The sequence below is a fragment of the Actinia tenebrosa genome, unplaced genomic scaffold, assembly GCF_029948245.1.
Source record: "Actinia tenebrosa isolate PJP-AT-01 unplaced genomic scaffold, QUT_ActTen_1.0 PGA_scaffold12__29_contigs__length_12842862, whole genome shotgun sequence".
In the NCBI taxonomy this organism is placed as follows: domain Eukaryota; kingdom Metazoa; phylum Cnidaria; class Anthozoa; order Actiniaria; family Actiniidae; genus Actinia; species Actinia tenebrosa.
The window spans coordinates 8,435,989-8,459,901 of NW_028292572.1; the positions used below are offsets into that span (position 1 = coordinate 8,435,989).

Genomic DNA, 23,913 nt, shown 5'->3' on the forward strand with positions numbered 1-23,913 from the left:
GTGGGAAAAGCGGTGTTTCGCAGCCCTTGCAAATGGGGAGGCAAATCGCCTCTACCTACTACGGGCATTCCTGGGGTTGTTCCCAGCGCAGCAGTGGTTCCAAAAATACTACTTTGCGTAGAAATGTGTCTACCAGCAAAGCCTGTGTGAAAGTAGAAAAGGTAGCCGAAAATGGTTGCCGAAAAAAGGGAAAAAAATATGCTCTTATAAAATGGAACCGCAGGTATCGGATAGGTGCTAGTACCAAGCAATAATTCATTCCACCAGCTGGGCTTGGTAGGTTCTTCCTGCTTGGGTTTAAATGGATGCTTCAGCTGAGAGTCTATCTGATCGACCAGCGTAGGTTTCAAATCCTCATTGCTGTACATCCTAGAGCCGTTAAAGTAAATCCCATCGGGTCTACGCTCAAACTTAGTAGGGTCTGCATGCGGAAACATCTTCCTAAATGCCCTCCAATTCCAGTAGTCCCGATTATCGTGATGTGGCTGCTCCTCGATGTCATTCCCAAAAGCGTCGTACATTAGTATATATAATGGATGTTATACCATCGGCACCTAAGATGTACCCAGATATTCCAAACTACCATACTACGGCACCTATTGCGGATGCAGAGAATTTCAGACTCAACAAAGCGAACTTAATACTGGCTTACTTGGAAGGGCAGACAAAACACTACGAAAAAGTTAGGAAAAAGTACGTCAGAGCCCGTAGCACGCTACATAAGATTGCGCCGGATAACTTCATGATCCATATCCGTAGTGTTGACGGGCTCCGGTGTCGCTACTTCGCTTACTGGACCCGGAGTAATCGTAGGGGTTCCTTTGGCCGGCGTTGGGGCAGCCTGCGGCATTATTTCTGCTGTTGCTACGGGTATTATGAAAAAGCTATCCACAAAAATATCAAAACACGACACGACAATAGCTCTGTCTAGGGCTAAAGTAAATACTATTACCGACTTGGTTTCCAAAGCTTTACGAGATCGCAAAATAGACGACGTAGAATTCTCGATTATTCTAGCCGAGGAGGGAAAGTACGAGAAACTAAAGTCGGACATAAGAAACAAAAAAACAGTCGTAAAAGATCTTTCCGAGGAATCTCGCAAAAAGATCTACCAAGAAGCAAAAGAGGAGCTTCAAAGAAAGCTCGCTCAGTAAATATTTGCTTTGAAAAAAGCGAGACAGGATTTCATTTGCATATTGAACGCCGGCTGTCTGGTTCATATGCAAATTAGTTTCACGAAATATTACACAGGCTCTGGCGCTTTCACAAAATATTACACAGCCTGCATCGTTTTCACAAAATATTACACAGTGAAAAAACTTGTGTAAAATGAAGTAGGATTACGTCATCGCCTGGGAATCCATCCTAACATCAATTTCGCGGAATATCTCGTAAATTACGTCGGGGTAATACGGAATATCCTTATTCAGCCGACAAAACATCCACTCGGCCCTTTTCATAGTATCTTCAGAAACATCGGGAATAGAGTCGCCGGTAATTTCAGACAAAAGATAGGGAATACCTTTGTAATATTTCCCTAGCTTTAATTTTTTCAACGTCTTCCTTAAGCTTTGCGGGGTTGGTTCTCTTAAGTTAAACGCAATCATTTCCATTACTTCGTCGTCAAGGTACACGGGGCGATAACCTTGGATGTGACTCATCCAGTCCCTAAAGTATTTTATGTGGGTAATACCCACATAATTCCGGGGGGTGACCGCGAATCCCCCTTACTGCTGCTGATGTTTATACTCATTTTTGATGTTGACAGAGATCTTGGTTCGACGCCTGAAGGCCACGGCATGAGTTAAAGCCTTACAGGTGCAACTACTTTGTTTTTCTTGGTAAAATATTCATCACTTTCGCTTTGATACCATGACATGATACCACGATACATGCATAATTAAAGCAGAAAACATTTCCCATCTTCATTCAATGAAAATCTTTTTTTATTTTTGACCACTACGTACATATTGAGAAAAGTCATTGGAATGTTCACTACAAATCGAGTATTCATACACGTTCTTAGCCTATACAAATTGTCTAACACAATCCTATCTTTAAAATCAAAAGCCTTTATGGTCTCTATACAATATACATCGTAAGGTACTTGTTACTATAATATGCTAGAAAGCCTAAAAAACTAGAAACTGAAGCTAGAAATCCTATTCTTGCTTTTCCTTTGCTTGTGTGAAAACAACAATTTCCTTATTCTCGCGCAGCTTATAGAAATATCTCTCACTATCAGGTATTTTCTTCCCGTCAACATCTGGAACATCTGGAAGTACCACGGTCTTGACTCCAAGTTGGTATAACATGGGCATACATTCATTACAAGGAATCTTATTCACAAAAGCGATGCCACTTGCGAGAACTTGGCGGTTTCTGCACAACAAAGCGTTCTGCTCGGCGTGGATGACGTGCGGGTATTTAGACTTCACGTTGTCCGGGTCACTCCTGGAACCACGGGGATGGTTGCCATAAAGTGCTTTGGAAGGAAAGCCATTCCATCCAATGGAAACTATCTCATCGCCAACTGTAACTACACAACCAACGTTTCTTTTGGGGTCATCTGTTCTGTTGGATAACATCTGTGCAAGTCGAGATAGATGGCTCGCTACCTCTTTTGATAACTCCTTTTTTTCCGAAGAAGAGGGACTTTCAGCCGGTTCCCAATCCATAACCTCTTTGCGGCCTGTAGCGAATGTTGCCATACCAAACCATTCCAACATATTTCCCATATCTTCGTTGACTTGATCCCCAATTTCTTCGTCGCCGTATTCTTCCCAGAAAAGTTGTTTTTTAATATTTCCCTTCCATTTATCCCATCCTCCTTTCGCATAATTCTTCTCTTGTTCCCCTAAATTCTTCATACAAATATTGTACGGTTTCTTCGATTCCGTTTCAAGTTCTTTCACGTCGTCCTCGGTAATGTAGGGAACAAAGACCGACTTGCTCATGGTACTCACTTGAAACAAGGCATCGATACTCTTGTCTTCTTCTTTGTCACGTTTCTCTGGTCTCAAAGGAAGGTAGAAGACTTTCTCCACTGCTGCCTGGACCAGCAACTTGACACAATGGGCACAGGGCTTCCTTGACAGATAAACCTTACAGTCTTTCACTCTGTCGGGGTACTTGATGAGCGCCTGTACAGCACCATGTACAATGCCTTCGTCCTCTTCCACCTGAGAAGCTGATATGGAGTTATTCCTTCTACTGCAATCAACAGAAAGAACTCGATCGTTTGGCAGCACAAACACCGCTCCCACGACGTTCAGTTTGTCTTCATCGCCAACGACATTCAGTCGGTTTAGTGGGTATTTGAAATTCCAAGGAGACTGTTCCATCCAAAGGGCGGTCATCATGTACATTGAATCTTTTCCCAATAGTTTTTTCCTTCGTCCATAAGTACAAGTGGCAAGACATGTAACGTTCCTTAGCAGATATTTTACCCATGATAGAGAACTAAAGGCGCGATCTCCACTCATTTTACTGTGGATCTCTGAACAAAATCAATTTCTGTACTAACACACTTCCGCAAACAGCTGACTCCTTATAAACGATCCCGATCCGACTGCAACCTTATATTGGTTCGATCAAATTTCGACCAATCATCCAGAACATCCTCACAAGCTAGATAAATAGGTAGGAGTACAATGACGTCATTTGTTTTGATCAAGAACATGAAATTCATGGAAATTCAAGCAACTGAATAAACTAACAAACGTCAAAAGTGGCAAGATCCTATCGCTTTAGAAGATCTCTGAGAATTTGAGGACAAATCTTTTAAAAGAATCTTTTAAATTTAATCGTAAGGTAACGATATAGATGCGCAGTCTTACTTTGAAAAACGACGCTTTAATTTTAAATAACAGTTATAAAGCTGAAAGTAAACTCATTCGGTCATTGAGTTCTATTATTTCTAAGTACGACGTTAATACGACGACATTAGGAGGTTATGCAAATTTCTACCAACAAAGAACATCTGGATTCTGGTTAGCGAACAAAAATATTAATAACACTATATCTCTTAATTCATAAAAACTAATAGTAAGGAAAAATATAGATATGTAGATCTTACTTCGATATTAAAATAAATAAACAACTCAATTGCACCGAAATATACAGAAAATAAACTCGTTCTGTTACTCAATCTCTCCAACTAATGATAAACGAGCAAGTGATGCGTAGCTGGTCATTTCTTAGAAAAAGAGTCATTTCAAAATATTTTAAGAATGAAAACTGTAAGTCAAACAAACCTTTTATTTACGATAATGGTATTGAAAGTAGCTAGAGTGTACCTGTAGGATACCTGTGGTAATTGTTCTAAGCGAAGGTCGTGAAGAGAAAAATCTATCGAATAACAATATTTGACACTTTGTGGGGGAAAAAACAATTCATCAGTCTAATTGGATTTAAATATGTTTATTTTAAGAAACTCACTAAAGGTTGCGTGCGCATCCAACTTGTCGGGCCACAAAATTGAAAGACGCAAATTCTGTAAAATTGAGAAGCCAGTTTTATATTTAAAGAGGAGAATAATCAATTTAATGAATCCTTATCGAAAAAAAGTTCATAGAAATGTATCATAATTCTCATTATAAAGCTCGTGTTCTGGTATCTTGGCCCGTCAAATTCTTTAAATTTGGATGCGCACACAACCTTGAGAAAACGGTCTCTTGATTCATAATCTTGTCATGTCTCTGTACTGGTAATGATGGCAAGATGCATCGAAGCGTCGCTTCTTATCACTACCTTTTCTTAGAAATAAAGATTTTTCATTGTGAGTGATCCATGCATAATTAAAGCAGAAAATATTTCCCATCTTCATTCAATGAAAATCTTTTTTTTATTTTTGACCACTACGTACATATTGAGAAAAGTCATTGGAATGTTCACTACAAATCGAGTATTCATACACGTTCTAAGCCTATACAAATTGTCTAACACAATCCTATCTTTACAATCAAAAGCCTTTATGGTCTCTATACAATATACATCGTAAGGTACTTGTTACTATAATATGCTAGAAAGCCTAAAAAACTAGAAACTGAAGCTAGAAATCCTATTCTTGCTTTTCCTTTGCTTGTGTGAAAACATCAATCTTGTCATTCTCGAGCAGCTTATAGAAATATCTCTCACTATCAGGTATTTTCTTCCCGTCAACATCTGGAACATCTGGAAGTACCACGGTCTTGACTCCAAGTTGGTATAACATGGGCATACATTCATTACAAGGAATCTTATTCACATACGCGATGCCACTTGCGCGATCTCGGCGATTTCTGCACAACAAAGCGTTCTGCTCGGCGTGGATGATGTGCGGGTATTTAGACTTCACGTTGTCCGGGTCACTCCTGGAACCACGGGGATGGTTGCCATAAAGTGCTTTGGAAGGAAAGCCATTCCATCCAATGGAAACTATCTCATCGCCAACTGTAACTACACAACCAACGTTTCTTTTGGGGTCATCTGTTCTGTTGGATAACATCTGTGCAAGTCGAGATAGATGGCTCGCTACCTCTTTTGATAACTCCTTTTTTTCCGAAGAAGAGGGACTTTCAGCCGGTTCCCAATCCATAACCTCTTTGCGGCCTGTAGCGAATGTTGCCATACCAAACCATTCCAACATATTTCCCATATCTTCGTTGACTTGATCCCCAATTTCTTCGTCGCCGTATTCTTCCCAGAAAAGTTGTTTTTTAATATTTCCCTTCCATTTATCCCATCCTCCTTTCGCATAATTCTTCTCTTGTTCCCCTAAATTCTTCATACAAATATTGTACGGTTTCTTCGATTCCGTTTCAAGTTCTTTCACGTCGTCCTCGGTAATGTAGGGAACAAAGACCGACTTGCTCATGGTACTCACTTGAAACAAGGCATCGATACTCTTGTCTTCTTCTTTGTCACGTTTCTCTGGTCTCAAAGGAAGGTAGAAGACTTTCTCCACTGCTGCCTGGACCAGCAACTTGACACAATGGGCACAGGGCTTCCTTGACAGATAAACCTTACAGTCTTTCACTCTGTCGGGGTACTTGATGAGCGCCTGTACAGCACCATGTACAATGCCTTCGTCCTCTTCCACCTGAGAAGCTGATATGGAGTTATTCCTTCTACTGCAATCAACAGAAAGAACTCGATCGTTTGGCAGCACAAACACCGCTCCCACGACGTTCAGTTTGTCTTCATCGCCAACGACATTCAGTCGGTTTAGTGGGTATTTGAAATTCCAAGGAGACTGTTCCATCCAAAGGGCGGTCATCATGTACATTGAATCTTTTCCCAATCGTTTTTTCCTTCGTCCATAAGTACAAGTGGCAAGACATGTAACGTTCCTTAGCAGATATTTTACCCATGATAGAGAACTAAAGGCGCGATCTCCACTCATTTTACTGTGGATCTCTGAACAAAATCAATTTCTGTACTAACACACTTCCGCAAACAGCTGACTCCTTATAAACAATCCCGATCCGACTGCAACCTTATATTGGTTCGATCAAATTTCGACCAATCATCCAGAACATCCTCACAAGCTAGATAAATAGGTAGGAGTACAATGACGTCATTTGTTTTGATCAAGAACATGAAATTCATGGAAATTCAAGCAACTGAATAAACTAACAAACGTCAAAAGTGGCAAGATCCTATCGCTTTAGAAGATCTCTGAGAATTTGAGGACAAATCTTTTAAAAGAATCTTTTAAATTTAATCGTAAGGTAACGATATAGATGCGCAGTCTTACTTTGAAAAACGACGCTTTAATTTTAAATAACAGTTATAAAGCTGAAAGTAAACTCATTCGGTCATTGAGTTCTATTATTTCTAAGTACGACGTTAATACGACGACATTAGGAGGTTATGCAAATTTCTACCAACAAAGAACATCTGGATTCTGGTTAGCGAACAAAAATATTAATAACACTATATCTCTTAATTCATAAAAACTAATAGTAAGGAAAAATATAGATATGTAGATCTTACTTCGATATTAAAATAAATAAACAACTCAATTGCACCGAAATATACAGAAAATAAACTCGTTCTGTTACTCAATCTCTCCAACTAATGATAAACGAGCAAGTGATGCGTAGCTGGTCATTTCTTAGAAAAAGAGTCATTTCAAAATATTTTAAGAATGAAAACTGTAAGTCAAACAAACCTTTTATTTACGATAATGGTATTGAAAGTAGCTAGAGTGTACCTGTAGGATACCTGTGGTAATTGTTCTAAGCGAAGGTCGTGAAGAGAAAAATCTATCGAATAACAATATTTGACACTTTGTGGGGGAAAAAACAATTCATCAGTCTAATTGGATTTAAATATGTTTATTTTAAGAAACTCACTAAAGGTTGCGTGCGCATTCAACTTGTCGGGCCACAAAATTGAAAGACGCAAATTCTGTAAAATTGAGAAGCCAGTTTTATATTTAAAGAGGAGAATAATCAATTTAATGAATCCTTATCGAAAAAAAGTTCATAGAAATGTATCATAATTCTCATTATAAAGCTCGTGTTCTGGTATCTTGGCCCGTCAAATTCTTTAAATTTGGATGCGCACACAACCTTGAGAAAACGGTCTCTTGATTCATAATCTTGTCATGTCTCTGTACTGGTAATGATGGCAAGATGCATCGAAGCGTCGCTTCTTATCACTACCTTTTCTTAGAAATAAAGATTTTTCATTGTGAGTGATCCATGCATAATTAAAGCAGAAAATATTTCCCATCTTCATTCAATGAAAATCTTTTTTTTATTTTTGACCACTACGTACATATTGAGAAAAGTCATTGGAATGTTCACTACAAATCGAGTATTCATACACGTTCTAAGCCTATACAAATTGTCTAACACAATCCTATCTTTACAATCAAAAGCCTTTATGGTCTCTATACAATATACATCGTAAGGTACTTGTTACTATAATATGCTAGAAAGCCTAAAAAACTAGAAACTGAAGCTAGAAATCCTATTCTTGCTTTTCCTTTGCTTGTGTGAAAACATCAATCTTGTCATTCTCGAGCAGCTTATAGAAATATCTCTCACTATCAGGTATTTTCTTCCCGTCAACATCTGGAACATCTGGAAGTACCACGGTCTTGACTCCAAGTTGGTATAACATGGGCATACATTCATTACAAGGAATCTTATTCACATACGCGATGCCACTTGCGCGATCTCGGCGATTTCTGCACAACAAAGCGTTCTGCTCGGCGTGGATGATGTGCGGGTATTTAGACTTCACGTTGTCCGGGTCACTCCTGGAACCACGGGGATGGTTGCCATAAAGTGCTTTGGAAGGAAAGCCATTCCATCCAATGGAAACTATCTCATCGCCAACTGTAACTACACAACCAACGTTTCTTTTGGGGTCATCTGTTCTGTTGGATAACATCTGTGCAAGTCGAGATAGATGGCTCGCTACCTCTTTTGATAACTCCTTTTTTTCCGAAGAAGAGGGACTTTCAGCCGGTTCCCAATCCATAACCTCTTTGCGGCCTGTAGCGAATGTTGCCATACCAAACCATTCCAACATATTTCCCATATCTTCGTTGACTTGATCCCCAATTTCTTCGTCGCCGTATTCTTCCCAGAAAAGTTGTTTTTTAATATTTCCCTTCCATTTATCCCATCCTCCTTTCGCATAATTCTTCTCTTGTTCCCCTAAATTCTTCATACAAATATTGTACGGTTTCTTCGATTCCGTTTCAAGTTCTTTCACGTCGTCCTCGGTAATGTAGGGAACAAAGACCGACTTGCTCATGGTACTCACTTGAAACAAGGCATCGATACTCTTGTCTTCTTCTTTGTCACGTTTCTCTGGTCTCAAAGGAAGGTAGAAGACTTTCTCCACTGCTGCCTGGACCAGCAACTTGACACAATGGGCACAGGGCTTCCTTGACAGATAAACCTTACAGTCTTTCACTCTGTCGGGGTACTTGATGAGCGCCTGTACAGCACCATGTACAATGCCTTCGTCCTCTTCCACCTGAGAAGCTGATATGGAGTTATTCCTTCTACTGCAATCAACAGAAAGAACTCGATCGTTTGGCAGCACAAACACCGCTCCCACGACGTTCAGTTTGTCTTCATCGCCAACGACATTCAGTCGGTTTAGTGGGTATTTGAAATTCCAAGGAGACTGTTCCATCCAAAGGGCGGTCATCATGTACATTAAATCTTTTCCCACTTGTTTTTTCCTTCTTCCATACATAGGGGATTTCGATTGAGATCCAGATTCTGATTCCTTTGTATCCTCATCTGCTGTGCGGGTTCTTTTAGCGCTTTCCTTGTCCATATTTCTTCAATTCCTGCTTGTTTTTTCCTCCGTCCAGAATTCACGTCTTGTAATGTCCTGAACGTAGTTCAAACAGCGGTACATATGGCGTTTGGTTCTTACCAAATAAAGAATATATATTGTCATATTATTATATGACCGTGAATCTTAGAGCCTGGACACTAGCAAATCGAGCAATCTGATTGGATAGATCGCATCGCGAACTGGTCTAGATTCTCCGGTATTAACCGGTCCGATCGCATATTAATCTTACGGCGAAAACATTTTGTCCTTTTCAATGAAAAGTGGTCATATAATAAAACTCTTATCAACCGAGCTTGGTCGGTCTGTACGGGATAATCTTAACCTCGGTCGGGTACAGACCTCGGTCAAGATTATCCCGTACAGACTTCCCGCTCGGTTAATAAGATCTAATGACCGACTGTTGGGAACCGAATACGCAATCCTATTGGTTTTAGACTAGTGCCAATTCTAAAGAAATGATATTCGGAAATTATGCAAATTAATTATGTTCTATATCGTCACTGTAAGTAATCTATGATTCGGTTGAACGAACAAGAGACGTGAGAAGTGTTGGAATAATTTATTAACAATACTCTTAATTAATAAAATTAATCAACAATCAATAGAACAGTAGGTCTTATCTCGATACTAAAAAGATTAATAAACGACCAGAATTGCCCTAGAATATACAGAAAGTAAACTCGTTCTGTTACTCAATCTCTCCAACTAACATAATCAAGCAAGTGATGCGTAGCTGGTAATTTCTTAGAAAAAGAGTCATTTCAAAATATTTTAAGAATGAAAACTGTAAGTCAAACAAACCTTTTATTTGCGATAATGGTATTGAAAGTAGAGTGTACCTGTAGGATACCTGTGGTAATTGTTCTAAGCGAAGGTCGTGAAGAAAAAAATCTATCGAATAACAATATTTGACACTTTGGGGGGGAGGGGGGGGGGGAAACAATTAATCAGTCTATCCAGACCTATTAAAAATATGTTTAGTGCTTTTACACAATGATTGTACTTCAAACGACTAATGTAATTCATTAGCTGTATTCCAAGGAAAAACACTTCAAGACACGTAATAAACTATGAATCTTTATTCTAAAGATAAAGAGTTTTCGAAGATCAAATCCACAAATGATTAACTAGCGATAGTCCAGAATTAAAATCTCTGGTGTTCAGTGGCAGCCTTGATTTTGTATGGAATTATTCAAAATATAATTTCTAGCATTCCAGTGAAGGTCCATGGAATTTCAAAGTGCTTGTATTGTTGAAGTGTGCATTCTTTAACAAAATTGGAAGAAACATTATTGGAATGAAAAAGTTAAAACATCGAAGCTAAGACTGAGGGGTGTTTTGGGTAAACAGTTAATGAGGCTAATATTATGCATATTGCGATTCTGCAGCTCTTGAACATTGATTCAAGTTACCAAACAAAACAGTTTGTCACTCTTCATGCAAGTGTCTGCATGCAAACACTCTCTGAATGCCCAGGATATCAACAACCCGAAATAGCCGTCAGTCTTAGCTTTCATGATTTAACCTTTCAAACCCATCTAAAACAAGTGAAATAAGGCTAGCATTGTGTAAATGAGTCTGTAATCAAGGAACATAGTGGTATTTGACTAATTTCAAAACTATCTGTTACAATAAAATCAATGAAAAATCAATAAGTGTAAAAAAAATATACAAGAATTGTACTATTTTTCACAAATCACACATCTTAATGATGTCCAGCCATCAGACCATATTCAATTAAGGCATACTTGAAGGGTAAATGAAGTCAATAAACAAGATGCACGGCATGGAAAAAGGTTTTATAGTCAAAACAGCTCAAGCTTACCCTCCTAGGTTTGATTAATTTTTTTTGATCATTTGATCATTTTTATGAAAAATGCAATATATAAGTTAATAAAATTATTATTATTAAATTATCATTAATGCCTTCATTACTCAAGCATTGAAATTTTAATAATATTCTTTCTGAGAATATGAAGACGTTGTATTGCTTTTTATTCTCGGAAAGAATAATAAATTTTGATATTTGAACAATGAAACCATTAATGGAACCTAGGGGGTAAGGTTAAGCCATTTTGACTATAATAGAGGTTGTTCAGCATCACCAGACAGCAGCAATGACAGTTGGGAAAACAACTGACTCCATTTACTCTGGGAATTGAATTCTTTCTCATGTAAAACCACTGTACTTTTCCTGTCATCTTAAAGATGGCTGCCTTCACAAGATGGTGCAAAACCTCTATTTAGACTAAAAGTTACAGTACTTACTAGAAAATAAAATGTAGTGTTGAAAATATTTCAAAATAAATGTGGTTTATTATTCTCAAACTTATTAATGATTCATGAGGACAAAGCAAAAATCACTAGCATGAAGGAGGTTTGGAAATGTATTCTTAATTAGCATAAATTTTGGGCAGCTTATGCTTTGAATTTCTCCAAGAATTATTAATAGTTTGAGAAGCCATATCAAAGGTGAATCTAAACACCTTGAAGCTAGTTAAAAACCTTGGCTCTGCCTCATTTTTTAAACTCCCTTCTGGGTGTTTGGAAATATTCAGATGAAACAATCTTTCCCATGAATGATATATATTTAATTATTTAAAAACTTGTTTTCTCAACCATGATGATTTTAATAACGCTTCTAAGCTTTCTAAACCATCTAATCATTTGGGTAAAACAAAAATATCAACCAAAACATTACCAAAACCCACACACTCATAGCGTAAACACACAATCCTCAAGCACTTATGTATGACAACAAATTATCGAGTGTAAGCTATTGCTAAGAATGTGTTCTAGATTATGGAATTATGCTAATTACAATTTAATAGAGCAATATAGATATCTGGCAATATTTTACCCTTGGCCATGGATGAGAGGGTCAATTATCAAAATCATTAATGGTTTAAGAAACATGTTCAATGATATGATAACACAAACTGATAAGAAAATTTAGAAATGTCATTTAATATTAGAATTTAGAGTTTCTTTGTCTTTTTTAGTTTCAAGAAATTGCAAACTTTTTGAAACTACTTTTACTTGGCCTTCATTCTTTGGATAAATTTCAGAAATAAATCCATTTATCTTACCAGCCATAATACATCTTGAAATCAAATCTGTATGTAGATATGTGGTATATTGTTTAGTTCTTTCTGGAGGAAACACCACATTTCTTATTCCAACTTTTAGTATAATTGGCATACATTCATTACAAGGCATTTTGTTCACAAACATTGTAGTTGATTCATGATTGATATCTTGTACAAGTCTTGATAAAATCGTGCTCTGTTCTGCATGAATGATGTATGGATATTTCTTATCCTTGATGTTCTCATCTCTGTCATTTGCTCGGGGGAAATCACCATACAATGCCTTGGCTGGAAATCCATTCCATCCAACAGCAACTATTTCATTCTCCTTTAAAACCACTGCTCCAACCCCCCTCATGGGGTCGTCTGACCTCTGCGCTAAGATCTGTGCCATTCTGGACATGTGTAGTGCAGTCTGCTGCCATTGCGAATCCCTCACAATCAAAGCTGCTGATTTTCTCAAGCTATTGTCAACATCATTTGTATGAGATTCAATGTCTGTTCTTCCTGATATCAAACCATTGCAAAGTTCATATGGTTTAAACCTTGTGGTTTCAGGGACATCTACCAAAGTCACCTTAGCAAGCCATTCGAACATTACAATCATTTGAGATGCTACTTTGCCAGAAATCTTCTCATAATCTGACCAAAAAAGCAATTGCGGCAAGATATTAACCCATTCTTTATTCCAGTATTTGTTTAATAAAACTTCGACGAGACCAACATGGTCTGGCTTTGTTGGTGTATAAGGAGATCTCTTTACTGTACTATCTCTTATTACATTTTTGCATATTGAAGGCACATACACAGACTGAGCAATAGGGCACGTCCTGTACATTTGTTCACAATAATTCAGGTCTTCTGCAATAGGGCATTCTGGCTCCAGGGGTAAATAATAAATCTTTGTTATTCCCATTTGGATCATAAACTTAGTACACAACGAACAAGGTTTTCTAGAGGCATACACTACACAACCTTGCATTTTTCCAGAGTGAGCTACCATCGCATTGGTAATGGCATGAAGACCTTGATGGGTGTAGTCTATCGCAACTATGCGCTCATTTGAATCAACAATAACCACACCCATGGTGTTGAGTTTACTTTCTGTGCTCAATTTCTTTACTTCTCTAGCTTCATTTGAATCTGTCATAGGACTGTTTATCATACTATCTTTAAGAGTATGTTCAGAATCAACCTTTTCCACAAAAACTTGATTTTCCGAATCTTCAATTTCATTGCTTCCAGAATTAACTTCATCACTGTCCAATACTTTCACTTTCTTTAGGTCATGATAATCATCGAGCTCAACATTCTTTCTTTTATCTCCAATCTTACTGTTTACGATACTTCCGTCACATATTCCACAGTCATCTATTGATACCAAGGGGCTTTCCTCCATCCATAGAGCCAAACAAACAAACAAATCCTTTTTTGATATACGTTGTACGATCTTATAATAAGCAGAGCCTTCTTCTGCCATTTCCAATTGTTAATAACGAAGTCTTAAGATTATGAAAATCCTAAACAGGTGTCTTTTTTAGTAATAAAAGCCGAATTTGATTTGGTGACGCAATAATTGAAGCATTTATAAAGACAGTTAAAATTTTAACTATTAAATTAATTCTTTTGAGTAAGCGTGCTAATAACTAGCCTCTGTTGAGGATAGAGAAACTAAAGCGTTACCTGGACCTCTGATATTGGATAAAGCAGTGCCATAATCTTTGATATACAGTAGTTTTTCCCCTCTACACATTACTGGTTTCGATATCTCTTCGCACGAATTTGCTTTCATGCTGACCATAAGGATCGCAGGCTCCCTTGAAAATAGCTCTTCCCCAGTTTCCTCGATTTCTATTAACGTAACCAACGGCCGGGGGACCGGGGTAGTGGGAAATAAAATGGGAGTGTTAATTCTGTTATAGTTCAAGTATTTTATTTTGGGGAGGGAAGGGGGGGGGGGGGGGGGGGGGGAGGGAAGGGGGGGGGAGGGGGGGTAGGGGGTCGGTAACAACGGTTGACCCGTATACTACGAGCTTGTTTTATCACCCTGTAAAAATATTACTATGACTACGAAAATTTGGCTAAGAGTAAATATTATCTGAATTCCAGTTATCACTATAGCCAAATTTGCCGTATGAAAGACTATGACAGAAACTAATAGAAATTATAGTAAGAGATTGTAATTTGGATTGGGCATGTTTGTTCTATAACGAATTAAAACACGCTATAAGTTGACTACAATATTTATTTGCCATTTTATATTTGCCGTTTAAAACGCAAATTCACATGTTTGCTATAACTAAATTGAACGGTCCATTCAAGATTGGGAGTTGTAAACGTTTCTGGGATGCGTTTAACCTAGAAGAAATAAGAGAAAATTCTACTGAGTTTAGCAAGTGAGGCCAGTATATTGAGGTGGGATACGTAGAAGTGTCCAAATTGTTTTCCTATTTCACCTTAAGATTAAATTACCCTGATTAAGATGCGCTTGAATCGTACTGGGACAAGATTCCTTTTATATCTGACTTTGAGCACTTTGCTCTCTGAATACTCGCATACCGCTGTTTTTGAGTACCACAGGAGACTCATTTGCACAGGCTTAGCCTCGTTTATGAGTCAGCTTTTCACAGATACTATTTCAAGTCTGGCAGTGGAATTTTAACCATTGGTATTGTTCAAGTTGCATAGTCTTTACATTTTAGTTGACTTTTGCAAATGATTAATCTTAAACGAAGCTAAAACTATACAGATGAGTCTTTAGTCATAAAACACAACGGTATTTACCGAATAACAAAAAGGGCTATTAAATAATCATCAAAAAGAAACCATCTGGGACTAGGTCAGGGCGGGGCAGATCCAGTAGTGGTGAAGGGGATGGCTAGCCAACTCTCTTTTACTCAAATTTCTCAGTACTATCCTTCGTAAGCCACCCCCCATTTCTCGTAAAACCTTCCAGTAGTCGCCCCCTTCTAAAATTCCTGTATCCGCCACTCCAGGTGTAAACTGTGGTTTACAAAACACAAAACTCTCAAGCTCTTGCTGTGCGAGTACATCAAAAATTATAGAGGGAGTTACGTACAGTATCCACAGGTTGATTTGCAAACTTCTTTGCAGTAGTCCACGTAGTTAGGATCTGTGCACATCCCTCTGCTCTTGTAGTCCGGACAGTATTGAGGATACACATCTTTGCAATCACCATTACCACCACCACCACCTAAAGAATATTTAGATGCAAGTCGTTTGTTAGTAAGTCATATGTTCCTGTGAACTCGCAACTGCAAGATATCCGGGTTTATAGTTTCCGTCAATCAACATCCCTAATATATGGGTGTAAAATAATCATGTTTGGTTTAAAGCACATGATTATTCGTAATTGGTTTTACCTGTAGATCCTCCGCAGAAATTGCATGTCTTGCTACACACTTGTTTCATGTAATCAACCCTGTCCTGTTGGGTACACCAGCCCCACGACTTATAATTGGGACATTCTGTCGGGTAGACGTCCTTACAGTCCCCAGTTGGTGGAGATTGGGTACTTGGTGGATTGGTAACTACAAATCGGGATTGAATTTTGTAAAAATCTTGGTATCAGCGTCAAGTTTTAAGTTGTCAATAGTGAGTTGAGCTAAAGAAAAAACTTTATGACTTTTTGATTCCCAACAAAGGTTGGGTTATGAAAAATATCTAAAATTAATTTAAGCACATGAAAAAAGCACATGCACAACCAAGGGCTGGAAAATCAAATATTTTATGTTGCATAATATGTTATGTTTTATGTAGGGAGTTAACTCGATCGACCTTGTTATCCGACGTTCTAGAATCTATAATCAGATAATATATAATTAACAAGTCTATATTGTTGCTGATTACAATAAAAAAATGTTTGTTTTGTATTCAGAGCGGTCAATATTCAAAACTTTACCTGTCGTTCCGCCGCAGAATTTGCATGTCTTACTACACACTTCTTTCATGCAATCAAGCCTGTCCTGCCGGGTACACCAGCCCCACGACTTATACTTGGGACATTCTGCCGGGTAGACGTCCTTACAGTCCCCAGTTGGTGGGGTATTGGGTGATTGTGTTGGGGGTGCTGGTGTCTGGGGTGGTGGCGTTGGGGGTGGTGGCGTTGGGGGTGCTGGTGTCTGGGGTGGTGGTGTTGGGGGTGGAGGTGTGTCAGGAATCAAGGTACCTACAGGGGATAAAAGAATTCGAGTTGAAGGTATTGATAGTAAAGATTAAAGTCAATTTAATAAGCAACACATTGGGTTAGATCTTTCTTTCTGTTAATTTATGCAAGTCGATTAATTAACGCTATGGTTAGTATTATGAAATATATAAAAAGTTACTACTGAGTTTGCCGCCCTTTATCCATGCCTTTCATAACACTAAAGACCCTTGTACAGGTTTACAATGAGATAATGATCAAATCTTGCATTACATTTGTCTAGTAGCTGGGCCTATTGCGTTTCAAATGCTTGGTATGATTAATGTCCTGGTTAGCTAATAGAATGCATAGATGGTTTCTTTACTTAAGTTCTTATAGCATGCGGTTATTATAATCAATTAAAAATGTTTGATATTCTTACAATTGTCATCAGGTTCCGTGGTTGGTTCTAAAGTAGAGGGTGGTTGGGTCTGGGGAGGTAAGGTACCTGAAATGGAAAATGTTTCTAATGGTAATGTCTCGATCTGTGGTCCGACATAAATTATATGTTCCTGTTCTTATGTTCCCTTAACAAATCAAAAAAGAAGGTAAAGGTAATTTATTTTACTCCGATAACGCGCGGAGTGGTTGCCCAATTCTCCCGAGCCAAGGGCTCATGTTTAATGCGCTCAAAGGTGCGCCCTCTACCCTCTTACTATCATTGCTCCTTTTTACGGGCATTTAAAAAGCCAAACATTTTGTTTGATCGTTATACTTTCAAAATCATCTTTGATCTCATATCTGCATCATCAGCATGCACTGCTTATCAATCTATGTAGCCTGCGCGTGTGCAACCCAACTTTAACTTAGAGTTAAACTGGACCGGGCCGCTCGCAGGTTACATCTATAGGCCCTTTGCGCTAAGTTCCTAGAGGAATTGTTCTGGGTCCCCCCAGAACAATTCCTTTAGGAAATCAATGCAAGGGGTCTATCAAGACCCACCCCCCACTCTTCCACATCAACATGGTAATTCACAGCAACGTAGTCACGACAGGTAAAGTTAGGAAATGATTTATTTCCGAAACATTATCAGTTCAATAAATATATGTAAGTAGTGCAAGCATTACCTGTAGTAGAGCATTTGTTGCAGGACTTCTTACAATTATTTCCCATCCAAGTAGGATTGGCTTGACATTCGCCTTGACTGCTCCAGTCAGAACAAGCTTGAGGATACTCATCTTTGCAATCTGAGGTTAAAAGAAGTTGACGGATCATAGTCTAGTATAGAGGGTACAAATGGGAATATATATGGAAAGAAAATTTGAAGAAAAATTGATGACTCTTAGAGCGAATCGTACAAATGGGAATACATATGGGAAGTTGATAGTGCGAGCAGAGTCTCCCATTATTCTCCCTCTTCCCTAAACCCTAGAAAAATAGGAATGGATATAAGTACAATATGTTTCAATTCGTTACATCGTACTAAACCTGGTGTTGTTTTCTTGTTGAATAGATTGGTAATTATTTCATAATATTTACTAGAAATTAAGTATAATTCAGTATAGAACCCCCTTTAATGGACACCTACCTATTATGAATACCCCATTATAACGGACACTTGTCTTCTTCCCCGAGACTTTTTCCTCGCGGTATTCATCTACTGTTACCTTAACCTGCTTATTACGGCCACCCCTTTTAATACTGACATTTTCTTTGGTTCCCTAGGTATTTTACCCTTTTACCTCGATTTTATTTTTTAACCCGTTTATTTTGTATTCCTTGATTGGTCTTTATTGGATTTTATCTTACTTACTCTTTACCTCATTAGTGTGCTCAGGTACTTTTTTTCTTATGTTTTATAGCTTACCTGAATCTGGTTCTGTTAATTGAAAAAAAATAACAAAAACGTTTTAGTCAAAGCTGATGAAACCATAATTACAATGACATCTAATCTCTCACCTCCACAAACTCGGCAGCTCTTTCTGCAGTTTTGGTGCATCCAGTCAAAGTTTTTGCTACACTCGCCACGCTGAGCCCAACCGGGACATCCTGTATTCCTGTCCTCACAAGCATTAGGATCCAAAGTAGGAGGAACCGCAGTACCTTCAACCAACAATAATAATCATAAGGATTTGGTATGATTTGCTGGCGGTAACGTTTTAAGACAAGCCGAGACTAAATAACTTTTGAAATATGTTATGCGAGAAAAACATTCATTGGGGGAAAGGCAACAGGGGCCTTAACTGTGCCCCCCCCCCCCCCCCCCCTACCTTCCGACCCTTCTGCAAGGGTGGAATCTTTTCCTCGTTTCTCTGGATCTGATGAAGATTTTGATTCGCGTTACCAAATTCGAACCTCGCTACCATTACATAGTAATGGTTGGTCATTGTTTGGGGTCAGGCTATATAGTGCATAACCAGTTACTTACCACACACACCACAGGATTTGGGACAGTTTGGAAGCATCCACCCTGGGTTGTAGCTGCACTCATATCTTTGGGCGTATTCCTCGCATGCTACCGGAAATTCGTCCTTGCAGTCTGTAATGGTTTAATAATAAATAATAAATTATTGGATATTAAATAACAAATAGGCAACTCATAGGTAAAAACATTTATGAACTTACCTGAGTCAGGCTCTTGATTTGTGAAAATGAAAATAAACAAAATATGTTAGTTTCGTAGAATGAAATTTCCTCAACGAATATTTGTAAAAGGAAGAAGTGCTTCACTATCTGCAGAAACCCTTTTCAGGTAACAGCATGAGTGACACAGTGATAGAAGATACCGCTAATCCTCCCCCACCCCCTTTTTGGCAATCAGTTTTTGTATGATTTTTCCTCAAAACAGTCGCGCACGACATGCTGACGACACGAATTGCTTAGCGTAATTCGACCGTTCAATTTGCTTACAACTGTAAATGGCAGCTAAAACTTGCCGTAAGTACGTTGCAATTGTGAGAAAAATCGTACCGCGTGTAAATGGCGAGCCTGCTTTAGTAAACCAAACCTAGGACTCTTGTGAGTGCAAATTGTAATCGCAAGAATTAGAATAATTTTATCAGCGATCAATTCCGCTGTATGTTGTGACGCAATTCTTACCTCCACAAACCCTGCAAGATTTTGGACAGTTAGAGCTCATCCATGCATTGTTGTTTCCACATTCACCCCTATCTTTCCAGCTTTGACACTCAGCATGCTTGTCTTCGCAAACACAGGCTGTGGAAATGGAACAAAATGAATTTGTAATGAAAAGAAAAGTAAAATGGATAATCTTAGTTTCCTGATCAGTGCTCGATGATGATGATGGTGATAATGATAATGATAATGATGATAACAATAAAATGAATATCTTTATTTAAGTGTCTAGCCGTTCTAGCGCTTTCGCACTTCATTCAATATTATATGCACACGACGCTCAACTCACATGTGGATTTTTACGGAGGGAGGAAACCAGAAAACCCGGAGAAAACCCTCGTAGCATAGGAGAGAACCACACATCAAACAAACTTTATTCACATGTCGAACCAGCGACCCGACTTGTTGGACTCACAGTGGTGAAAGACGACGCGTTGATGATGATGATGATAATGATTTATCCTACAAAAACGCATCAGCTAGTGCAACGAGGTAAGAGCTGGTTTAATTCCATGTGTGGCTAATAATAGACGGTAGACAGAAGAATAAAAATATGCGGGCAATCAATGAAATGTCACCTACCGTTAGGATCTGGGTTATTAGTGCCTGGCTTAACTGTAAGAATAAAATACGAAAACAGGTTAAAAGTGGAATAGTGAGAACTGTTATGCACTTGTTAGTTAACCCCCTCCTCGATCCCCAGGGCAGAGCGAGAATAAACGCAGCCCAGAGTGAATGCACGAGTATACGGGGAATTTAACGAATACCTCAACAGTTTAACAATTTTTAACAGCAACAACTTCAATAATTTTAACGGCAAATCTTTTCCCGGAAAACGGGGGAAAGCGCTAAATCTAACACTACATGAATGTTAAATCGCCCGCCCTGTCCCTGGGGTCTGAGGGTGGGGGCTTCAATTGACTAGTGCATTATTAGCTCACAAATAATAATCAAAAATGAAATACACAGATGAGTGGACGGTCGACTCACCCACATCAGGTAATCCCTTCATTGGACATCCATACAGCTTGTTAATCTTCTTAATGTCCTGGGGGCTGAACACCCCTCTTTCATAAACCGGGCGAACCTCATATGATGGGTTGTTCCTGACAATAATGGTAGTCTTACAGAAACCAGCTTTGCCAAAAGCACTGTTTTCGTAGTGCATGATAGACGTGAGATCGTAGGAGTATCCTTGCGTATCAGCCTCCTGGAAAGTGTACTTTTTGAAAGCGGACTTGAATGCTAGAAAGGAACGAGAAATAATTTTTATGCGATTAAATCAACTTCAAAGTAATCTCAGTTATATAGTGAACCAAAATTTTGCCTTTTAACCCTCATCTTAGTTGCATGATTCAAGAGTTTTTGCCCGGGTTTGCCAGTCAGTCTTCCTTCCTCCACGAAACCCAACGCTAAATTCCAATTCGATATGATATTTAACGGTGTCCGACTTTTGCAGCACATATACTGCTTTAGGGGTAGATGAAATTGATATCTAATTTACAGGCGTATCATATGAGTCTTAATTGGTATACTACTTTTCAACATATGCATACCTGGCTGAACGTTATCCCACAAGACCTCGATTACATTGTCACGGTCTGGTCTGTTGTGTTCGTGGAAGTAACCAATTGCGTGACCAAATTCGTGCAACACCAACCCAACATACTCGCATCCGGGTCCCATGTTGAGGATCTGCTCTCCGTTTCCTACCACACCAACCATTGAGTTACAGCTGTGGTTGCGTGACAAATAGGGAAAACGTTACATTAGAATTTATTGGACACCAGTTGTAACGATTTCTTTAAGTATAACAAAGACATTTGTGGAGGCAGTGAGCGCTGCTCGCGACGGAGCGCTATCGTGGGTCGCTTTAATAGCTCCTCTTTACAAGCCAATGGCATTTGTTATTCAAACAGTATAATGTAACCAGATGCATCCCATTTACTTGAAGTTGAGTCTCACCGAACACATTTAAAAATCTTAAATAAGAAGGTATATCTTTTAGTTACCCTGACGCTGGCTTTACGATACGAATGTAGTTCTTCTCAACGGTCCTCTTTACGAAGCGCAGACAGGTGTATTTATGGTACTCAGCAATACCAATGTCAATCTGTTGTCTCAGGTAATCGTCTAGTAATTTACCACGAAAATCAATATCATTAAATATCTAAAGAGTTTATTCGCGCGCACAAAGTCTAGTGCGCATTGCCTAGAATTGAAGGCTTTGCCAATACAGAGGTGATGGCGCGCATTTCTATGAGTACACAGTAGATTGTACTCATAGCAAAACCTTTTCTCAATTACTGATGGGCTTTTACTCCACTTGGTTGCAAATGTGTTTTCTATGTTGCTACAAATGTATGGTACTGTGACTACTAATGTCTACCAAAAGGGGCGTCTCCCTGTTTTAGCCCATCAATCCCTCAACCCCTATTCGATTCTGTGAAGGGCTAAAATGTTATTGAGTCCAAACTTACCTACGCTAGAGTCCAAGATGTAAGGAACAACACCATTGGGCCATTTGTTAACATTGGCCATAGCATTCCTAGCTCCTCCACGTAACAGGGCTGCGGTGTTGTCATCAAGGACAATATCACCTTCCACGATATCTAGAGTAATAGAATAACAAGATTTAATGCCATAATATTTTGTGCTACTTTAGAAATTCATGTCTGCTGTTGATCGGTAATTTTCTCCGCTTTAAGAGTATACAAAGTTCAAACTAGAAGATTAAAGTAAAGTCTCAACAAGTGGTGTATTGCTTATCAGGCAACGGAGAAATTCAGCCGACTGCCTCCAACGTACGCGAACTATTTAAGAAATATGAAACAGTTTTCCGTTTTAGATACTTTGATCTAAACACGCAGGGTGCTGAGAGAACACGAGAGAATCGTAAGAAATTAGAAAGCGTAGTGGTTTCCAGCTTCTCAAGTGTTCTCTCCAGGATCCCAGGCGTTTACTAGATCAGAGTATCTACAACGGAAAACTAAAATAACAAATTAACGAAAAATACTTTTTTATTTTTGCTATGAAAGTTCAAATTCAGTAAGCGCGTGCAGAAAACAATGACGCAAGCGTTTTAGATACTCTCATCTAAAACGGTATTTGGACCAATCAGAGCAGGATAGGGTGAATATTTGCAAAGTTCGTGATAAATAACAAGATGCATTTGAAACAAGCTTACCTCCAGGCATGGGAAAAGATGATCGACTAGCGGCTACCTCCTCAACAGAGGAAGGGCTGCTGGGGGGTCGGGGTGAGTTTAAACCTGCAAGAAGATGATATCAGATTAGCAATGTACCGTATTCATTAAGGATATTACATGGCGTGATGAGATATTTCTTGTCTGTCTCAATAGAAAACACTTGAAAACACTTTTGTATGTTTATCCTAGCTCTGACTCAATATTGAGCAAATTGTATCGTTTAAAATTAACCTTAAAATCTATTTTTGTTTTGTACAGTATCGCACAAGTGCGCTAACGCGAGAAAAACTTGGTTACAAAGTTGGCTATGAATAGTTGGCCAGACTATTGCGCGCAAAACAACTACGATACAAAAATGAATGTTCTCATTTAACACATGCGCAAAGCGCACTACTGACAAAGATAACGAGTACCCCTCAACTACTCAATTACTAGTCTGGACTATGTGGCGCGCAAACTCTCGACAATCACAACACAATGATTATAATGCAAAACGCAAAACTGACAATTAAGTCCTCTTAACTACTCCATGAGTTCGCCAGACTATTGCATGCAAATTTCTTAGAGTTACAAGGAAAATATTGTATATTCTTACTTACCAAATGCGCAAAGCGCACAACTGATAAAGATAAGTCCTCTTAACCACTCCATCTTGCCAGATGCTTCGCGACTAAATGCTAGAAAGGTAATGAAATGAAACTTCAGTGTACGCATTATATAGGGTCTCAAATCTTTAAGCCTTCTTAATTACAGAAAAACCATCTGTAAATAAAGTCAATAAAGGTGGCAGTTGAAAATATCGGCTAACCTTGAGATGGTACTTGATATGTATTCCAATAGTTTTTGATTATGCAGATGTAGAACTCGAAACGGGAGTATTTGTTTCAGCTTTGCAGAAACTTTGTTCAGTATTTGAAGACGTTCTTTTTTCGTTTTCTTTAAATACGTTTTTCGTTTTCGTTACTGAATTTTTTGAATAATTTTGATTTTACTAATCGAATTCATAATAATAATCATTAATT

At 38.6% G+C, this 23,913-nt stretch overlaps 5 protein-coding genes across 6 annotated transcripts; all 5 read right to left on the reverse strand.

The window, feature by feature from the left end:
* Positions 1-1,928: 1,928 nt before the first annotated feature.
* Positions 1,929-3,691, reverse strand: LOC148912200 (dCTP deaminase-like). The gene has a single exon (XM_089028185.1). It carries the CDS (start codon positions 3,483-3,485, stop codon positions 2,163-2,165), a length of 1,323 nt encoding a protein of 440 aa, XP_088884311.1. The 5' UTR covers positions 3,486-3,691; the 3' UTR covers positions 1,929-2,162.
* A 1,371-nt stretch (positions 3,692-5,062) lies between these two features.
* On the reverse strand, positions 5,063-6,385 carry LOC148912201 (dCTP deaminase-like). Its single transcript, XM_089027988.1, has one exon. It carries the CDS (start codon positions 6,383-6,385, stop codon positions 5,063-5,065), a length of 1,323 nt encoding a protein of 440 aa, XP_088884114.1.
* Positions 6,386-7,962: 1,577 nt separating this feature from the next.
* On the reverse strand, positions 7,963-9,291 carry LOC116306952 (dCTP deaminase-like). The gene has a single exon (XM_031717446.2). It carries the CDS (start codon positions 9,289-9,291, stop codon positions 7,963-7,965), a length of 1,329 nt encoding a protein of 442 aa, XP_031573306.2.
* Positions 9,292-10,376: 1,085 nt separating this feature from the next.
* LOC116290239 (dCTP deaminase-like) lies at positions 10,377-14,094 on the reverse strand. The gene has a single exon (XM_031697280.2). The coding sequence runs from the start codon at positions 13,882-13,884 to the stop codon at positions 12,277-12,279; it is 1,608 nt and encodes a 535-aa protein (XP_031553140.2). The 5' UTR covers positions 13,885-14,094; the 3' UTR covers positions 10,377-12,276.
* Positions 14,095-14,631: 537 nt separating this feature from the next.
* On the reverse strand, positions 14,632-23,624 carry LOC116290089 (uncharacterized). 2 transcript variants are annotated; one of them, XM_089028244.1, is made up of 18 exons: positions 23,491-23,624; positions 22,871-22,954; positions 22,164-22,295; positions 21,696-21,816; positions 21,240-21,418; positions 20,674-20,928; positions 20,266-20,298; positions 19,648-19,764; positions 19,174-19,185; positions 18,977-19,087; positions 18,508-18,651; positions 18,416-18,427; positions 17,676-17,795; positions 16,991-17,056; positions 16,327-16,593; positions 15,788-15,955; positions 15,484-15,618; positions 14,632-14,762 (listed from the first exon to the last, which is right to left on the reverse strand). In XM_089028244.1, exons 1-18 carry the CDS (start codon positions 23,603-23,605, stop codon positions 14,758-14,760), a joined length of 2,076 nt encoding a protein of 691 aa, XP_088884370.1. In that variant the 5' UTR covers positions 23,606-23,624; the 3' UTR covers positions 14,632-14,757. The 2 variants fall into 2 exon arrangements, with proteins under 2 accessions (XP_088884370.1, XP_088884371.1); XM_089028245.1 differs by lacking the exons at positions 16,327-16,593; positions 16,991-17,056.
* Between the last annotated feature and the right edge of the window lie 289 nt (positions 23,625-23,913).